Source organism: Myotis myotis, unplaced genomic scaffold (genome assembly GCF_014108235.1).
Source record: "Myotis myotis isolate mMyoMyo1 unplaced genomic scaffold, mMyoMyo1.p scaffold_m19_p_14, whole genome shotgun sequence".
NCBI lineage: Eukaryota > Metazoa > Chordata > Mammalia > Chiroptera > Vespertilionidae > Myotis > Myotis myotis.
This window is the reverse complement of record NW_023416318.1, coordinates 25,130,760-25,146,306: the sequence shown is the minus strand read 5'-3', so window position 1 is coordinate 25,146,306 and position 15,547 is coordinate 25,130,760. Positions and strand designations below refer to the sequence as shown.

The window sequence follows — 15,547 nt, the reverse complement described above, 5'->3', positions numbered from 1 at the left end:
TCATTTAGGATCCTGCCCATGGAGCCTCCCACTTGTGTAGCTGAAGTTCGGTACATCAACCCCATTGGGCCCTGATCTTCTCCCTGCTGCTGATTGGTGATGGCACCTCAACTAGAAAGCTTTGACCCCTTGCATCACCTCTGGTCAGTTGATCCCACAAGTGCTTTGCTCATTCCCCCCTTGTCACCTGTTACCTTGAAGTATAAATTACCTGTCAGTGAGGCAGGTGCATCGTTAAACTGGAAACTCCTCCAGCAGCTATCCTTATTTCCTGTTGCTTAGTCAAGCAATTTACAAATACTTTTAAACACTGGAATTTGTCTTTACTGTAGGTGAAATCTGAGGTGGAGCCCCAGCAAATAAAGGCTATAAAATGGGAGCTCTTCTGACCAAAGTGCAAAGGGAGAAGGGACTTGGAGCCTGACCTCTAGGCTTCTGCCTTGTTCCTTTGGCATCCTTGCTGGGAAACTTACTCCCCTAGCATCCTGTAGACATTCAGTGAATGTCGCTTATTTTTGTGTAATATCCTCAGTGCCCCCCTTTATTAAAAGGGAGTATTAGTATTTTTTGGCCTTATTTTGCTGATAAACGTTGTGTAAGGTTAAATACTGAATTATTACTCTCCAGAAGAAAGATAGGAAAATTCAGAGTGGCATTTTATTTTAGAGAACTCATTGAAGACAGCATTTCACATGTAACCTTTTGCGGTGTCCTGGGAGAATTCGTTTTCCTCTAGCCGGTGCCCTTCTTATTCCTGCTCCTCAACCTCAGACCCATTGGGGAACCTCAGTTCTCTTAACATGTAAAAATGAATTGTGTGTTTTCCTCTCAAATGGAAATGCCCTTTAAATATTTCAAAAATTGTATGTGTTCTTCTAAAAAAAAAAAATATCCAACAAACAGTGCAGAAATACAGAAGCGGAAATGCTTCCTGTCCCTCGTTCTGGCTTGAGCTAATTAAGTTAATCATTTGGAAAGTATTCCTCTATACCTTTTAATGTAATTACTTGTATTTAAATATGTATACATTCATTGGATCAGACTAAATGTATGCGCTGTTCTTTAGGGACTGCTCATTCATGCCGTCTCCGTAAGCCTGTGTGCTGCAGACTTGCCCTCCTTTTTCATGCACACACACTGTTCTTTTGAATGGATGTATCATGTTTTAATTCATCAACCTGTTTGTATACATTTAGTTGGTTTTGGTCTTTCCTGTTTTGTTGTTGCTCTCCGTGTTTTGTAATTATTTAAAAATCTGCAGTCCTTATCCTGCATATCTCTGTGCTTCTGCACAGGTATTCCTAGAAAGTAAATATCTACAGGTGTGATTTGGTAGATGGAGGAGGTGCATATTTTAAATTTTGATATTGCCCACTTACCCTCCCAGCAACCACACACCAATATGCCCTTTTCTCCAGGTCTTCAGTAAGTGACAGGATTTATTTTTCAAGTCCAAGGATTGGAGGTAGTTTTTTTTGTTTTTTGTTTTTTTCCCATTTACTTTTGCCTACTCCTGAAAGAGGAACTTGTGCTGTCTGCCACCCCAGCGGGACCTCTGTGGGCCTCCATTCCTTCCCCCCCAGTTTCAAGATTATCCTCTTTATAGAGGAGAAACAGCCAAGGGCTACATGAAGCAATAAAATGCCCATGAACAAATGAGCTCTAGCAGCAGGCTTCCCAGGACGGATCTAGGTAACTAGCGGTGATACTCCTGTGCCAGCGCTGGCTTACTCTCCCCCCTCCTCTCCCATAAACTGACTAAAGGACCAACAGCCAGGTCTCCACACCTGTTGTTAAGCACCTGGCTTTGTGGGCTGGGAGATAAAGCCTTGCTTGTTAGGGATGGGAGGGCAACAGGGTGGGGTGGGGAGCCTGCATGTGGGTGCACACTCTGGGACGTTGTAAAGATCTTGTGTTCTATTTTGTGGCAAGAGATTTGCATGTAGTAAAATCACTGTGCAACAGGTTTAAGTTTCCAAAACAAATAGAAAACAGAAAAACCGTTCTCCCTCTTTATTTCCTCCTTCTGTTGCTTTCTTTTTTCATTTGAAAAAAATAAAGTAGATGAATCCTTATAAGCTAAGAAGATTCAGTGTGATCCAGGTCACACCTTGAGCATTGTCTTCTACAACACTGGACTTAAAACTTTGATTAGTGTTCCTATGAATGAAAATAGGCTTTGGTTAAACAAACAAAGCTAGTATAAACTGTTAACTGCCCTGCCCACCTCCCACCTTTGATTAGTGTGAGGGATCCTTTGGTGCCACCCCACCTGTCGACTGGATCATCCTGGGGGTTGAATCTGACTCCTCCTCCAGCTTTTCTGCCCTCCATTATTGAAACAAGGCAGTGCACATTGTGTACTCACAGCGTCTGCCCGCCAAAACTCTGTGCTGTTTGGCTATGGAAGAAATCTTGCGTAACCATTTATCGTTTGGGTGAGGTTAAGGAAAGCCACAAAGGAAGTTAGCAGAATTGTTTTGCAGGCTTTGACCTTGTGAGTAATAACTTTCTCTTTTTTACTTTAAGATACCTTAAAAATAACTAAGTGGTAGTTGAATGTGGGTATCATTTATCTGGTGCTGTGAATTCTCAAGGAGTTGTAAATCGCTCACTAACTTTTTAAGGAGAGAACTCTTAATGCTTTGAGGCGCCCTCACAGTGCCTTCACGCTTAGGTACTCTAGAAATGGTTGCTCATTGGTTGATTGACTCAAGATGGAAAAAAAAAATGATGGTAGGGCCTGCATGACTGAATGCTGGGTACCCGTGTGTACAACATTCGCTGTTCTACATGGAATAATGTTTTAGGCAGTGAAATCATTGGCTAAGTTAAAATATAGAATTGAGCATTGGATCAGAGCTTTTCATTCAGTAAATTGCTTCCTGAATGAGGAATATTAAGTGAGAAGTGAAATTTTGGTTTGATGCACTCAGAGATCACTTAGAAAATAGGGCTAGATCTAGGAGTGGTTCCTCTTTATAACGTTATGCATTTTGTTTTTGCATCTTGTCACAGCCGTTAGTTGAGTACCTTCCCCCCAAACACACACAGAGGCTTGGGCTTACTTGCATATACAACTGTAATTTTGGAGTTTTGCCATGGACAAGACAGTCTTATTTAATTTATCAGCCTGGCATTTCAACCCTGATAGTTTAAGGAGTTTAGGTGACTAATTGGCATTGTTCTTTAGGACAAAAGCCAGTTTTTAAATTCTTCTGTCTCATTTGCTTTTAAATATAATTTCTCTTCTCACTACGTGGAACTTTGCTACAATTCTGTAGTTCCATGTGGTAACTCGGCATCACTGTGGCTTTCTGTGTCCCCAAATCCTAGGCCCCTGCAGATTAAATTTACATGTGTAACCTTATGTGGAGGATTTCCATGATACCTTATATTATCTTCCATGGCCGCTTCCATGATCCCTTCAGGAAATGGTGGTTTTGGTGAACACTGTGCTGTCCATGTAAAGCAGACAGCTTTATGGCGATCTTTAGGTCTCTGACCCCTCCTTCTTGTCAGTGTGTCTCTGGTTTTAAAAGAGTCCCTTGGATCTTAGCTTTTGGGGCTCCATAAATTACTGTGGTTGCTTTGGGCATCTTCCTCTCACAGGAGAGCTGTCGGGAACTGTCTCAAGTTGCTGGGCTGGCAGTCATGTTGTTGGCAGCGTCGGCCTCTGAAAGCATTGAGGGGTATCCTCTTGTGTCTTGAGTGTCTGACCATAATGTGACTCTGGTGTGTGAAAGAGAGTTCTGTTTTCTTTCCTTCACTGTTGACCCTAAGAATTCCAGAAAACGGGAGAAGAGAGAAAAATCATAAGCAAGGGCCAGAGTGCACACGATTTGATTTCTAACATGCTAGCTTAGACCAGCTACACAGTCCATAGAACAGGACAGCTACCTTTTTTGTGTGTGCATTGCATGAAAAAAGTAAATTTAACTTCTATCTCACCACCTCCACCTTGTCCCAAGGCTCCTGTCACAAAAATCTATCTTTAGTCCTTGCGAATGAAGTACAGGATTTTACCTTTACCAGTGGATTTGTGTGGCACATGATAGACTGGCTTAGATACGTTCACTGTTTCTTTAGTTGTTGCTTAGAGAAAGTTATTTACAGACGCAACCTCCCACCCTCATCCCAGTATGTTGCAATGAAATTACCTTCATAAAGCCTTATCTCTAGTGAATGCATTATGGTTATTGCCCTTTAAAAGGTGCCCTCCTAGTTAGTCTGTATTCATGTTAGCATTCTGCCATCTACGTTTAATAATGAAAGATATGATATGTGCTTAGTTCCAAGCCTTTCCCATCTTTGGGGGATGTTACAAGTTACCCTCAGTCAACCTTGGACTTAATATTTTTAGTTTCCTTCCAGGGAGGGTTGGGGGAAGAGAAAGGAAGACAAAATGTCCATCAGAGTAAGAACTGGGGACCGGAAGCTGGTGAGGAGAGACAGTGGGAAGTTGGGAAAGCTGGCCCCAAGCCACAGGGCTCTTCCTCATCCTTGGAAGATGAAGGCGTGGCCTTGAGTTCCAGCCTTGCTTTGTCCCTCCTGGCAGCTGGGCACTGTTAACTCTGTGTGTCGGGTAACCAGATAAATACCCTTCAGCCGGGGAGGGGAGAGGGCCCTGTGTTCACCTCCTGACTGACCTGATAGTAACATAATTTAAAAAATATACATGTGGCCCTGGCTGGTGTGGCTCAGTTGGTTGAGCATTGTCCCATGCACCGAGAGGCTGCTGGTTCCATACCCGGTAGGGGCACGTGCCTGGGTTTCTGCTTGATCCCCAGTGTGGGGTGTGCAGGAGGCAGCCAACCAATGTTTCTCTTCTCTCTCTCTCTCTCTCTCTCTCTCTCTCTCTCTCTCTCTCCCCCCCCTCCCCCGTCAGAACCAATAAAAACAAACTTTTTAAAAACACACACACACACACACACACACACACACACACACACACGGCTATTGCATGTTTAACAATGAAGTTTAAAATGGCCCCAGAGCAAGCACTCCTTGCTTATTTGCTACACTGATTTGATTTGAAAATGGAAGCTAGCAACTGGGATATTAGACCAGTGACATTATGGAATGTTTAGAACCAGGAACTGACCAAGTTTTTCTGTAAAGGGTCAGGTAGTAACTACATTGGGCTTTGCAGGCCACATAGAGTATCTGTCCTATCTCCTCATCCTCTTCCAAGACCTCCCCACCCAATAAAATAAAAAACGGTTCTAGTGCCCAGGCTATAGGTTGAAGATTGCTGTTGCTTATTTTAAATTGATCTTTTCAGTTAAGAAGGAACTGACCTGGGATGGATAGCTATGGTTTTTTTCCTCTTGTTTGGGGTGTGGGGGAGGTAATATCTTGTTTTCCTTAGGCAGTGGTGGTGTGGGAGCTTTTCGATTCTTCAGGGAGTGGATGTGGGTTCTAGTCCTGGATATGACCTTGTTAACCATGTGCCCGTGGTTCAGGTGGGTAACCTAAACTTTGCTGTGCCTCCTCGAGTTAGAACCAACAGCTTGTAATAAACAAGGTCAAGTTAGCAAATATCCTAACACAGCCTCCACCAGTGCATAGGGACAGAGCAGGACTCCTTCATCCTTCGTCCGATTGTCCCTGGCTGTGGTTTCAGGCTGTTTCCTGCAGGGCCGTCCGCAGAGATGGAGGTGGCAGATTAGCAGGCTCAAGGCATGGCTTCCTGTATATGAAGGCAGTTTTAAAGTGTGCCGCCCATTTTCTGGCAAATTTTGTGACTGATTTCTTTCTTTTATTTTTTATTTTTTATTGAGTCCAGAGAGGAAAGGAGAGGGAGAAACATCAATGATGAGAGAGAAACATTGATTGGCTGCCTCTGGCATGCCCCCTCTGGGGATCGAGCTTGCAACCCAGGCATGTGGCCTTGACCAGAATTGAACCTGGGACCCTTCAGTCTGCAGGCTAACGCTTTCTCCACTGAGCCAAACGAGCTAGGGCTGTGACTGGTTTCTTAATACTTTTTCATAATGCCCTGTTTCTGTTTAATTAAGGCACTTTCCCCCCGTGTCTTCAGCACTTTACTCTGCTGTTAATTCACGCTCGTGCTCACCCTAGCTCTCATCTTAGGAGAGTTAGTGGTGTTCCTCTGCCCGAAGGCTTTCAGAATTTGTTCCCACCATAACCTCAGCCTCCTCCACAGTCTTGGCTTTTTGTGGACTATGATTTTAAGAGGCTCATCTTGAACTGATAATCATGACAGGCGGCCAGGACCCCTGGAAGCCGGCCTGCTGTCTCCGTTCGTTACTGTAGGCCTCCCCTCAGAGGTCCCCCCCCCCCCATGCCTTTATTTTCACGCTGGCAAAATTGGGACTGTGCTGCTCAGAAGAAAGACCCTTGGTACAGCTGCCAGCAGAGCCTGCTTTGCTGATGTAAACCATAGGCTCAAGGTTATATAGAGTTTATTGTTGTTCTGTAGTCTGCATATCAGACTGTTAAGAATTAGCAGAGAATTGCATATTTGCTACACATGTATTTAGAACAGATGTTTACATGTGTTTTATCCATGAAGTGGGTTAAACTGTTAAGAAAAGCGTTTTAACTCAAGTTCTATTTATATACAAATCAGCAAACATAAATGAAAGGCCTCCAGACTAATCCAGCACAGGGAGGCCTTCAGTCGAAAGATTAGTTTCCTTCCTTTTGCTGCCTCAAGATAACAGTTTGATTCTCTATTATCAATACAGCCAGTCGCCTGTTTCCGGTTTCCTGCTCTGTGTATTTTGCATGTTACTCATGGGAAATGACTTATTTATTTTTTTAAGCTAAGGCACATATGGGGACTCCACCCTACTGTAATCTTTTGTTTTGAATTATAATTCTTTTTTTTAAAAAAACAACCTAAGAATTGAGCTTTAACGGATGCATTGTTAAAATTAGTATAAGTCAAGTCTTGTGACTGTTGGCCTGTTTGGGTTGTGTTACAATAATGCTCTAATTACTACACCCTAAGTATTTTGCATCTTCACTCTGCTCTGTACAGGTATGTGGTGGCAGTTACCCAGAAGCAAAACAGAACAAAAGCAAAGTGTGACATTTGTCACACTTTTAGGTTAGCTTTGGGCCCCTTTTAATCTGACACACAGTGCCACAAAAATTGCAATTTTATCATTTATCAGACATTGAGGAAGAGTTGCAAGAAACAATTCAGTTGTGCAAAATTTTTGGTGTTGTACACTGATAACATTTACATACTTAGGGCCTGTCTCTGTGATTTGGAATTTCTTTCCTCAGTAATTTCAGTGGAACAACCAGCAGCAGTGGGATTATCCAGAACGTATTTGTTGGGCACTGGAGGTTTGTTGATTGCTTCGACAAATGTTTATTGTGCACCCACTCTGCCCAGCATGTGCTAAGGCTCTGAACAGATACAGAGTTGGGTCCTTGGAGGCAGGTATAGGGTAGTTGCCGAGGTAGGACACAGGATACATAAAAAAAAAAAGATAAGAGACCACATCCCATCAAATGAAGGGCCTATTGGAAGAGTAGATCTTACCCTGGGTCTTAAAAGAAGGGCAAGAGAAGAGAAATTGCCTTCTAGGTTAGGGGAATGGTGTAAGCAAAGATGGGAAAGAAAAGGCAATGTGTAGGGTAAGCGTTCAGAACATAATGAATAAGAAGTCTTGTTGGGTTGACACAAAGATGGTATGTTAGGGAAGTTGCCAGAGGAAACAGGCGCCAAGGAAAGGCCACCAGGCTCAGAGGTTTGGTCTGTCTTGTGGGTAGAGGCCATTCAAGGTTTTGGTACAGTGAAGTAACTTTGAAAAATCATTGTTTGGGGGAGATAAGTATGGCACTGATGTTTAAGGTAGGTAAGAACGGGAAAGGCGCAAGGCAGGGGACTCCAGTAACTTTGAAGGGTGGGGCCTGAAACCATTCTAATTGTAGTGAGTTTTTTCTTCCAACCCCCCAAACTGTTGAAATCATTCTCTTTGCAACTGTTCCTGTACTATTTTGTCATATCTTTTATTTTTTAATTTTCCGTTTTGTTTCCCCAGCTAGACTTCTAGTTCATTGAGGGCAAGAGACCTTGTCTTAGACATAGTTCTGCATGCAGTCTGCACTTTGTAAATATTGGAGTGTATAAATACTCTGAACCTCAGGTTAGAATTGGTCCTGATCAGCTAGCCTGTACAGTATTGTTGATTTAAATGGCCAACCGTGCATGTGTGCATGGGATCATTGCTTCATCATCTCCTTTTGATTTCATCTCAGCTTCCATCCTTGTACCTCTGAAATTTCCTACCATGAACCCAAGTCTAGACCTAACTTAGCCATGGGTCTATACAAAGAAAAATTGCACATGATTGCCAATTCTTACATAAGGTGGGCCATTATCTTAGCACAACTGAAGATCCTGATAGAGAACATTCTTGGGTTACACTAGCAGGTTCAGAAAAGTTAAAGAGAGATTTGCTCTCTTAAGCCAGGTATAAATTCGGTCTCTGGGGGAATTATGAATGTTTCTGTCTTTCCGTTATTTTCCATCCAGAAAAGTTCCGTGCTTTCAGACCTCCCTTCGTCCTTGGCTCCCACCCCTGTTTGTAGCCAGAGCTGTGGCATATGGTGAATATGGTTGCATTTAGCACTCTGTAGAGGGTGTTGCAGAAAGATGCCGTACAGTCATTCCCGTAACACAGCACCCTCCTCCTCATCAAAGCAGTTTCTAACATGCGAACTCGTGCTAACACAGCATTCATTTTTCCAATTACAGCAAAATCTTCAGAGTAATAAATAAATATCAAAGCGCCATAGTCTTCCACTATTGATAATAGTCATTCCCTAAAAAGAGAGGAAGTCAATTATGTACTTTTAGAAAGGGGTGATGATGGAGAGGATAGTCACAGCCCTTTGGTTAAAATTATGATAATATGTTCCTCTATTCTAAATACCTCACCCTTTTTCTCTAAGAAATCCTCTGAAAATGTTAAGTAGTTTATCAGAAACATGAAACAGTGAGTCTAGATCAGGGGTGGGCAAACTTTTTGACTCAAGGGCCACAATGGGTTCTTAAACTGGACCGGAGCGCCGGAACAAAAGCATGGATGGAGTGTTTGTGTGAACTAATATAAATTCAAAGTAAACATCATTATATAAAAGGGTACGGTCTTTTTTTTTTTTTTTTTTTAGTTTTATTCATTTCAAATGGGCCGGATCCAGCCCGCGGGCCATAGTTTGCCCAAGGCTGGTCTAGATACTTAGAGGAGAGAGTGTAGCCAAGCAGCCTAATCCCTCTTAACCTGGCTGAGTCATGGGAGAGACAGCAGCCCCCAGGGGCACCACCAGCATGTGCAGCTCCGCCGCTGCGGGCCGGTGACACTGCGCAGCCCTGAACCTCACTGACTCTTGTGTCCACCTCCCTGAGAGTTGCTGTGCAGATCTAGTGAGCTTGAAGGAAGTGTACATTTTTATTCAGATGTGTGGCGGTGGTATTGCAGGCATGCCATCTTACAAAGTTCTGTTTTTAGGAAAGAATGCCATACTAGAATTTCTCTTATAATTCTCTCCTTCCAAGGATCCAGAGCTGACATAGGTGCTGGCGTAGCTATTTCCACGCATCTGGGTTTACTCATCTGCTTCTCAGGAATGCTCATTTTCCAGGAGTTGACTGATTCATCTGTGAGCCTGTGGAGCTAAAGACTTGGCTGGATCTTAGAACCGCTTCTGGTTTTCAGGGTTCCGAGGACATTTTGGTAGAATTCGTGGTTGTGGGGAACTTGTTTTGAGAGGAGCTTTCGGGGACCTTCGTGGCTCCCACCCCTGTGTTGACACAGACTGCCTCACCAGGCTCCCTCCCACCAGGTCTTTTCCCTTCTTCCCGTGGTTCCCTCGTTTCCATCCCTGGGCTGCTGGTGCTGCAGCCACCGCTACTTGAACCAGTAGGTGTGTGGTGATCTCCAGGCTGCAAGAGCAAGTAGTGTCCGCAGGGACCAACTTGTATTCCCCTCTGCCCACCGCACTATGACAGTCATTGCAAAGAGGGGTCATTGAGCGGTGTTTAAACCTGAAGGCCTTTCCATGGAGGGCTGGGGAGATCTTTTCTCTGTGGCATCAAAGGTGAAGTGAGCTCCATGGGCCACAGACACACATCTCGTCTTTTTAAAAAATATATATATATATATATATTTTATAGATTTCAGAGAGAGGAAGGGGGAGAGAGAGAGAGATAGAAAATCAATGATGAGAATCATCGATCAGCTGCCTCCTGCACGCCCCCTACTGGGAATCAAGCCTACAACCAGGGCATGTGCCCTGACCCAAAATCGAACTGTGACCTGCTGATTCCTAGATTGATGCTCAACCACTGAGCCATGCTGGCCGGGCCAGATCTCATCTTGATGGAGACACCATCCCAACAATTGGAGTCATCCAAGGGCCGGAGCAGACCCTTGGACAGAATAGGACTTGGGTTAGGGTGGCGAGATTATGGGTGCTTGTATCCTTGTGACATGTTTTGTGTTGTTTTTTGTTTGTTTGTTTGTTTGTTTGTTAAAAAATATATTTTATTGATTTTTTACAGAGAGGAAGGTAGAGAGAGAGAGTTAGAAACATCAATGAGAGAGAAACATCAATCAGCTGCCTCCTGCACACCCCCTATTGGGGATGTACCCGCAACCAAGGTACATGCCCTCCACCGGAATCGAACCCGGGACCATTCAGTCCACAGGCCGACGCTCTATCCACTGAGCCAAACCGGTTAGGGCCGTGTTTGTTTTTATTATTAATATTTTTAATGTTGTGCTAGAGGCATTATTGCCTAGAGATTGAAAACCAGGTTTTGGAGCCGACCTTCCAGGAGAGATACTAGTTCCTGCCTCGTGGAATAGTTATGAGCGTTGTAAAGCATGTATATTGGTACCAGAGACATAATAAGTGCTCAGTGAATGCTATTATTATTTTAATAAAAAAAGAGAGAACAAGTCATTTTCTTTTTATGTAACTATTAACCTCCTGCCACACACAAATAGTTTCCCCCTCTCTGGGTTTTTAAATAGCTGGCCCAAGGCTGTAGAAGGAATTTTTCTTTTGAAAGCAAGGTGATTCAGATGCCTTCCAAGGGCTTGTTCCACCCGGAGATTATATGACCCCATGATCCCTGATGCATTTCTCAAATGGTTTTAAACTGATGAGAGCGCGGCTTTGCTGGGGAAAAGGAGGAGGAACGGGTTTGATGAGTCCTCGCTACAGGCCGGCACTTTGATGTGCACTTCACCGCCTCTCATCTAATGCCCGAGAGTCCCTCTAAGTAACTGTAATTTGGGGTTGGGGGCAAACACACGGGGAGCAGACCTGCGAGGTGCCTATTCCTGGGCCCACCACCTACCCAGTTTTGGATAAGGCTGCGTGGGAACCTGCCCCAGCGTCGGTTCAGCCGCGTCAGCTTCTCGGGAGGAGATGCAGGCATGATTTGGCCTGATGAACAGCAATACAAGGCACTGAAAAGGTAAAAGGAGAATGGAAATGGTGTGGAGGACAGATGGGGCGCCCACCCGTGGTTTTCCCTGCTGCTCCTGCAGTGGCTCCTCTCTCTTGCAAGGAAGCAGCGAGCCCTTAGTGCAGTGCGACGAGTGGGCCTGAGGGCAGGGGATTTCTGCTGCCACCGGCCATCCGGATGGAAAGCCCTTTGGTGTGGGTAAAGAGAGTCATGAATGACTAACACCTCAATTCAACTGTCCCTCTCTGCCAAGTGCCGACTGAGACCTGTGCATGCCAGCTCTAATTGGTGTAAGCCCAGAATGTCTAAACCAGGGTTTCTCAACCCAGCGGGCACTGCTAACCTTGGGGCTGGATAATTCCTCGTGGTGTGGGCTGCCCTGTGCACTGTGGGGTGTTGAGCAGCATCCTGGCTTCTACCCACTAGATGCCAATAACACCTGACCCCCAGTCGTGACAGTCAAGAATGTCTCCCTGGGAAGCAAAAATCACGCCCCACTTGAGAACCTGATCTGAATAACCAAATCGGTACAACTTTCAAGGGCCCCCTTTTGAATCACCAGATTTGCTCCTCCGTGTGGCACTAGAAGTGGTTTCTCTTCCTATTACCCCCACCCCTCCTCACACAGCTCAGGCCCAGTGATAGCAGCTTTATCTGGAAACACGTCTCCGGACTGTCTTGCCTTGTCTGTGCCAAGGGCCTCCTGCTCCTCCTCGGGCAGGCGTCTGGCCTGATCTGCCCCGGCCTGGCTGGGTTGGGATTGCAGGGGTGATGTCATTGTGCGTTCCCAGGAAGGGTGGAACAAAGGACGGAGTCCCCAAGGACACGCAGCCTCATCCTCAACTGGGCCTCTGGGTAGATCTTTTCCCCCTTCCTTTCCCTCCTTCCGGCCTCAGAAGTGCAGAAGTGTTTGTAGTTCACCCAAGTGATCCATTGTAAGAGGACACACTAAGCTGGCGGGGCTTCGCGTCTCCGGCTGAGTCCGTTTCCTGCCCCTTGTGTGTCGTAAGAGTGTTGGTTCTGGTCCAGTTCCTGCATGGAATCTTCCATGCCTTTTCCAGTGTGGTGGTGTGAGCCCCAGGGACTTGGACTCTGTGTGATTCTTCTAGTGTGCTCACTCTCCCTGGAGCTCGTTTCTGAAACCGAGGGGAGGAGAGAAGTGGGGAGCAGGGGAGAGGGCTAGAAAGTAAGCCTTCATTCCTTATATTTTGTTTAGTTTAATTTTTTAAACTTCTTTCTCCTCTTCTTTCTTACCTTCTTCCTGGAGTTTCTGAGGACCCCGCAGCTCCGGGGACCCCTCCTGGCACAGATCCCCAGCCTGTTTTATTTCCATTGGGCTCTCTCTGCTCCACCCACGACCTCTCTGTGGTCTCCTCATGGGGAGGGGGTGCGTGGGACGATAACTCGGCAGGTCAGGGTGCTGTGGGAGTGCTTTTACTGTCTTTTGAAGCAAATCCTCAGACTCTCCTCATAAAGGAACCTGTTAATTCAGAACCTGAGAGAAGCCCGAGGTGTTTCTGTAAGGTGAGATTTGCCCAAGGAGCCACAATTGGCTGACGAACACATTGTGTGCTTGTTTATTTAGAAATACCTTAATCCAAGCAGGTTTTCATTTTGATCTTGTTCCCTTGATATGTTGGGTGTGGTAGTGACTTTGAGCCCCAAACCCTTTAATAACTGCCTAGGATACCCATCAAGGGCTTTATGAAAGACATTTGTAACTCCAGTGTAGCACATAAAAAAAACACTATAAAAAACCATTAGTTGACCCTACATACATCTGAACCGTACCTCGGAGAAACTTCACGTGTCTGTGTATTCCGATCCGGACCTGCTCTTTGAAAGCAGCCAACCTTAGGCAAACAGACAAACAAAAAGCAGCTAGCCGCCCATGCCACTGTCGTAAAGCTACCATCCATCAGGATGATTGTGCGATTAATAATGCAGGTGATCTTTTCTCTGTGGCTGATCGTGACGCTATTGGTGCAGCTTCTTTTTCAGGCTGCAGTGTGTCCCTCACTGCTGCCTTCTGGCTCCCCCCAATCCCCTCCTTTCTGGTCCTTTGTCTGTATTTGGTCGGCCTTTGTTCCTGGGAAAGGTCCTTTCTCCCCCTGGACAGGCTGCTCCTTTAGGGCAAGGCTGGGCCGGGCGGAGCTGCTGGCTGCAGCAGGTGGCCAGCTTGTCTTGGCAGAGGCCCCCCGCTGCCTCACCTGCTAGGTTGGCAGCAGTAAAGGCTCATCCCACGTTGTCTCTGCCTCCCTCCCTCTCTCCCTCCGTGCAGTGGGGTGAATGGAGACCTCCGTAAAACCTTCCAGGCACACCTTCCCAGGATGCTCTGGCCAGCCTGGGAACCCAGTACTCCCAGGCCACCCAGTGCATGCCCCATCAGCAAGGGTGGCTTTTTAGTTGTCACCCCATGGTGGTGAAATACATAAAAATTGTTGGGGCCTGTCCCACTTCGTTGTAGATGAATACATAAACCTTTCGGTGGTTTTGGGCTGGCACTGGAAGGAGTAGGCCTTGGGTCCTTTTAGTGCCAGTTCATGCTCATGGAACTAGAAACAGGCGAGTATGTGACAGAAGGATAACTGTAGAACATAGTCAGTACGAGTGGTGGGTGCCCACTGAATGTCTCAGCAGCCTGCACGTAGAACATTCTGCAGAGGCAAAAAGATTGGAAGCCTGTTTGTATGGGATGTGAAGGGCCAGTGCTGGGCAGAAGTATCTAGAGTTTTATGCTTTAAATTGGACTGAGGCTCGAAGAACAAGGTCCCTCGATGACTTGGATGTGTGACTGCCACACTCTAGAGCAGCGGTTCTCAACCTGTGGGTCGCGACCCCTTTGGGGGTCGAACGACCCTTTCACAGGGGTCGCCTAAGACCACCGGAAAACGCATATATAATTACATATTGTTTTTGTGATTAATCACTATGCTTTAATGATGTTCAATTTGTAACAATGAAATTGGGGGTCACCACAACATGAGGAGCTGTATTAAAGGGTCGCGGCATGAGGAAGGTTGAGAACCACTGCTCTAGAGCATAAACTAACAGTTGCCTTTTCAGCGAATGGTTGAGTTTGGAGGTGATAGCTGTCCACTCGTCTTACAGAAGGGGACACTGCATCCAGGTCTCCGCACATTTTTGGCAAAACCTTGGGCCCAGGCCCTCCTCTTCCAGTGCCTGGCCAGATCTCTTTGAACTCTACCATGTTGCTTGCCATTTTCTGTGTTATTCACGGGGCTTGTGACTTACAGCAGGTTTTCATTGTAGATCAAGGTCATGAGTAAATTTATTTTACGAGGTAGGTGATGCCTGATCCTTTGTATAGAGAAGCAATTTCTGAATGTCTTCTGAGTTTTTCTACCCCACATCCTTCCATAATCTGTGTACTTCCCCCACACTTGCCTTTTGAGAAACTTTACCAGCCAAGTGTTAATCCAATGGGCAGGATTGCAAAAGACCTCCCTGTCATCTACTGTACCCGGCTGCGTCTTCAGCAGAAATGGGAGAGAGTGAATTGAATGGAAAGCAAAGGGCATTCTGCTGGTGGTATGCTGAAGCGCCCAGATGTTCACGGACTGCAGACTCCTGTGGGTCCAAGAGTGGGTCCTGCTGAAGAGGTTTCACTCGAGTTCAGTTCTGCTGCTCCTCCTCTGGCTGGGCCCCATGGCCCCCCTGGCACCACGCCGCTGCGCCTGTGCTGTGGCTGGTGGTAACGCAGGCTCTCCTGTGCTTGCAGATGAGCGTGAAGCCGTGCAGAAGAAGACCTTCACCAAGTGGGTCAATTCCCACCTCGCCCGAGTGTCCTGCCGGATCACAGACCTGTACACGGACCTTCGAGATGGACGGATGCTCATCAAGCTGCTGGAGGTCCTCTCTGGAGAGAGGCTGGTGAGTGTCGGGCTGCTGTTTAAGTGTCTTGCAGCATGGGTGGGGAAATGTTTTTGAGAAATCTATCAGGGCTTTCCTCCTGGTAAATTACACAATCAATGGCTGATCTTCTGGAGAAGGAGAACCTTGATGAGAGAGATGAGCATGTTGGAGAAAGCTCCTGTGTAGACATTCTGAGTCTAGTTGATGTTC

The 15,547-nt window shown here is 45.9% G+C and overlaps 1 protein-coding gene across 8 annotated transcripts in view; it reads left to right on the top strand.

Moving 5' to 3' along the window:
• SPTBN1 (spectrin beta, non-erythrocytic 1) overlaps positions 1-15,547 on the top strand; it is a 180,051-nt gene that overhangs the window by 103,436 nt on the left and 61,068 nt on the right. For all 8 annotated transcript variants that reach the window (XR_004971837.1, XM_036334555.1, XM_036334556.1 and 5 more), the window contains one exon: positions 15,204-15,355. Coding sequence is in view for 7 of the 8 variants with exons in the window: in XM_036334555.1 (XP_036190448.1) it covers positions 15,204-15,355 (152 nt within the window). In the remaining variant the exon portion in view is untranslated. The remainder of the gene's footprint in view (positions 1-15,203; positions 15,356-15,547) is intronic.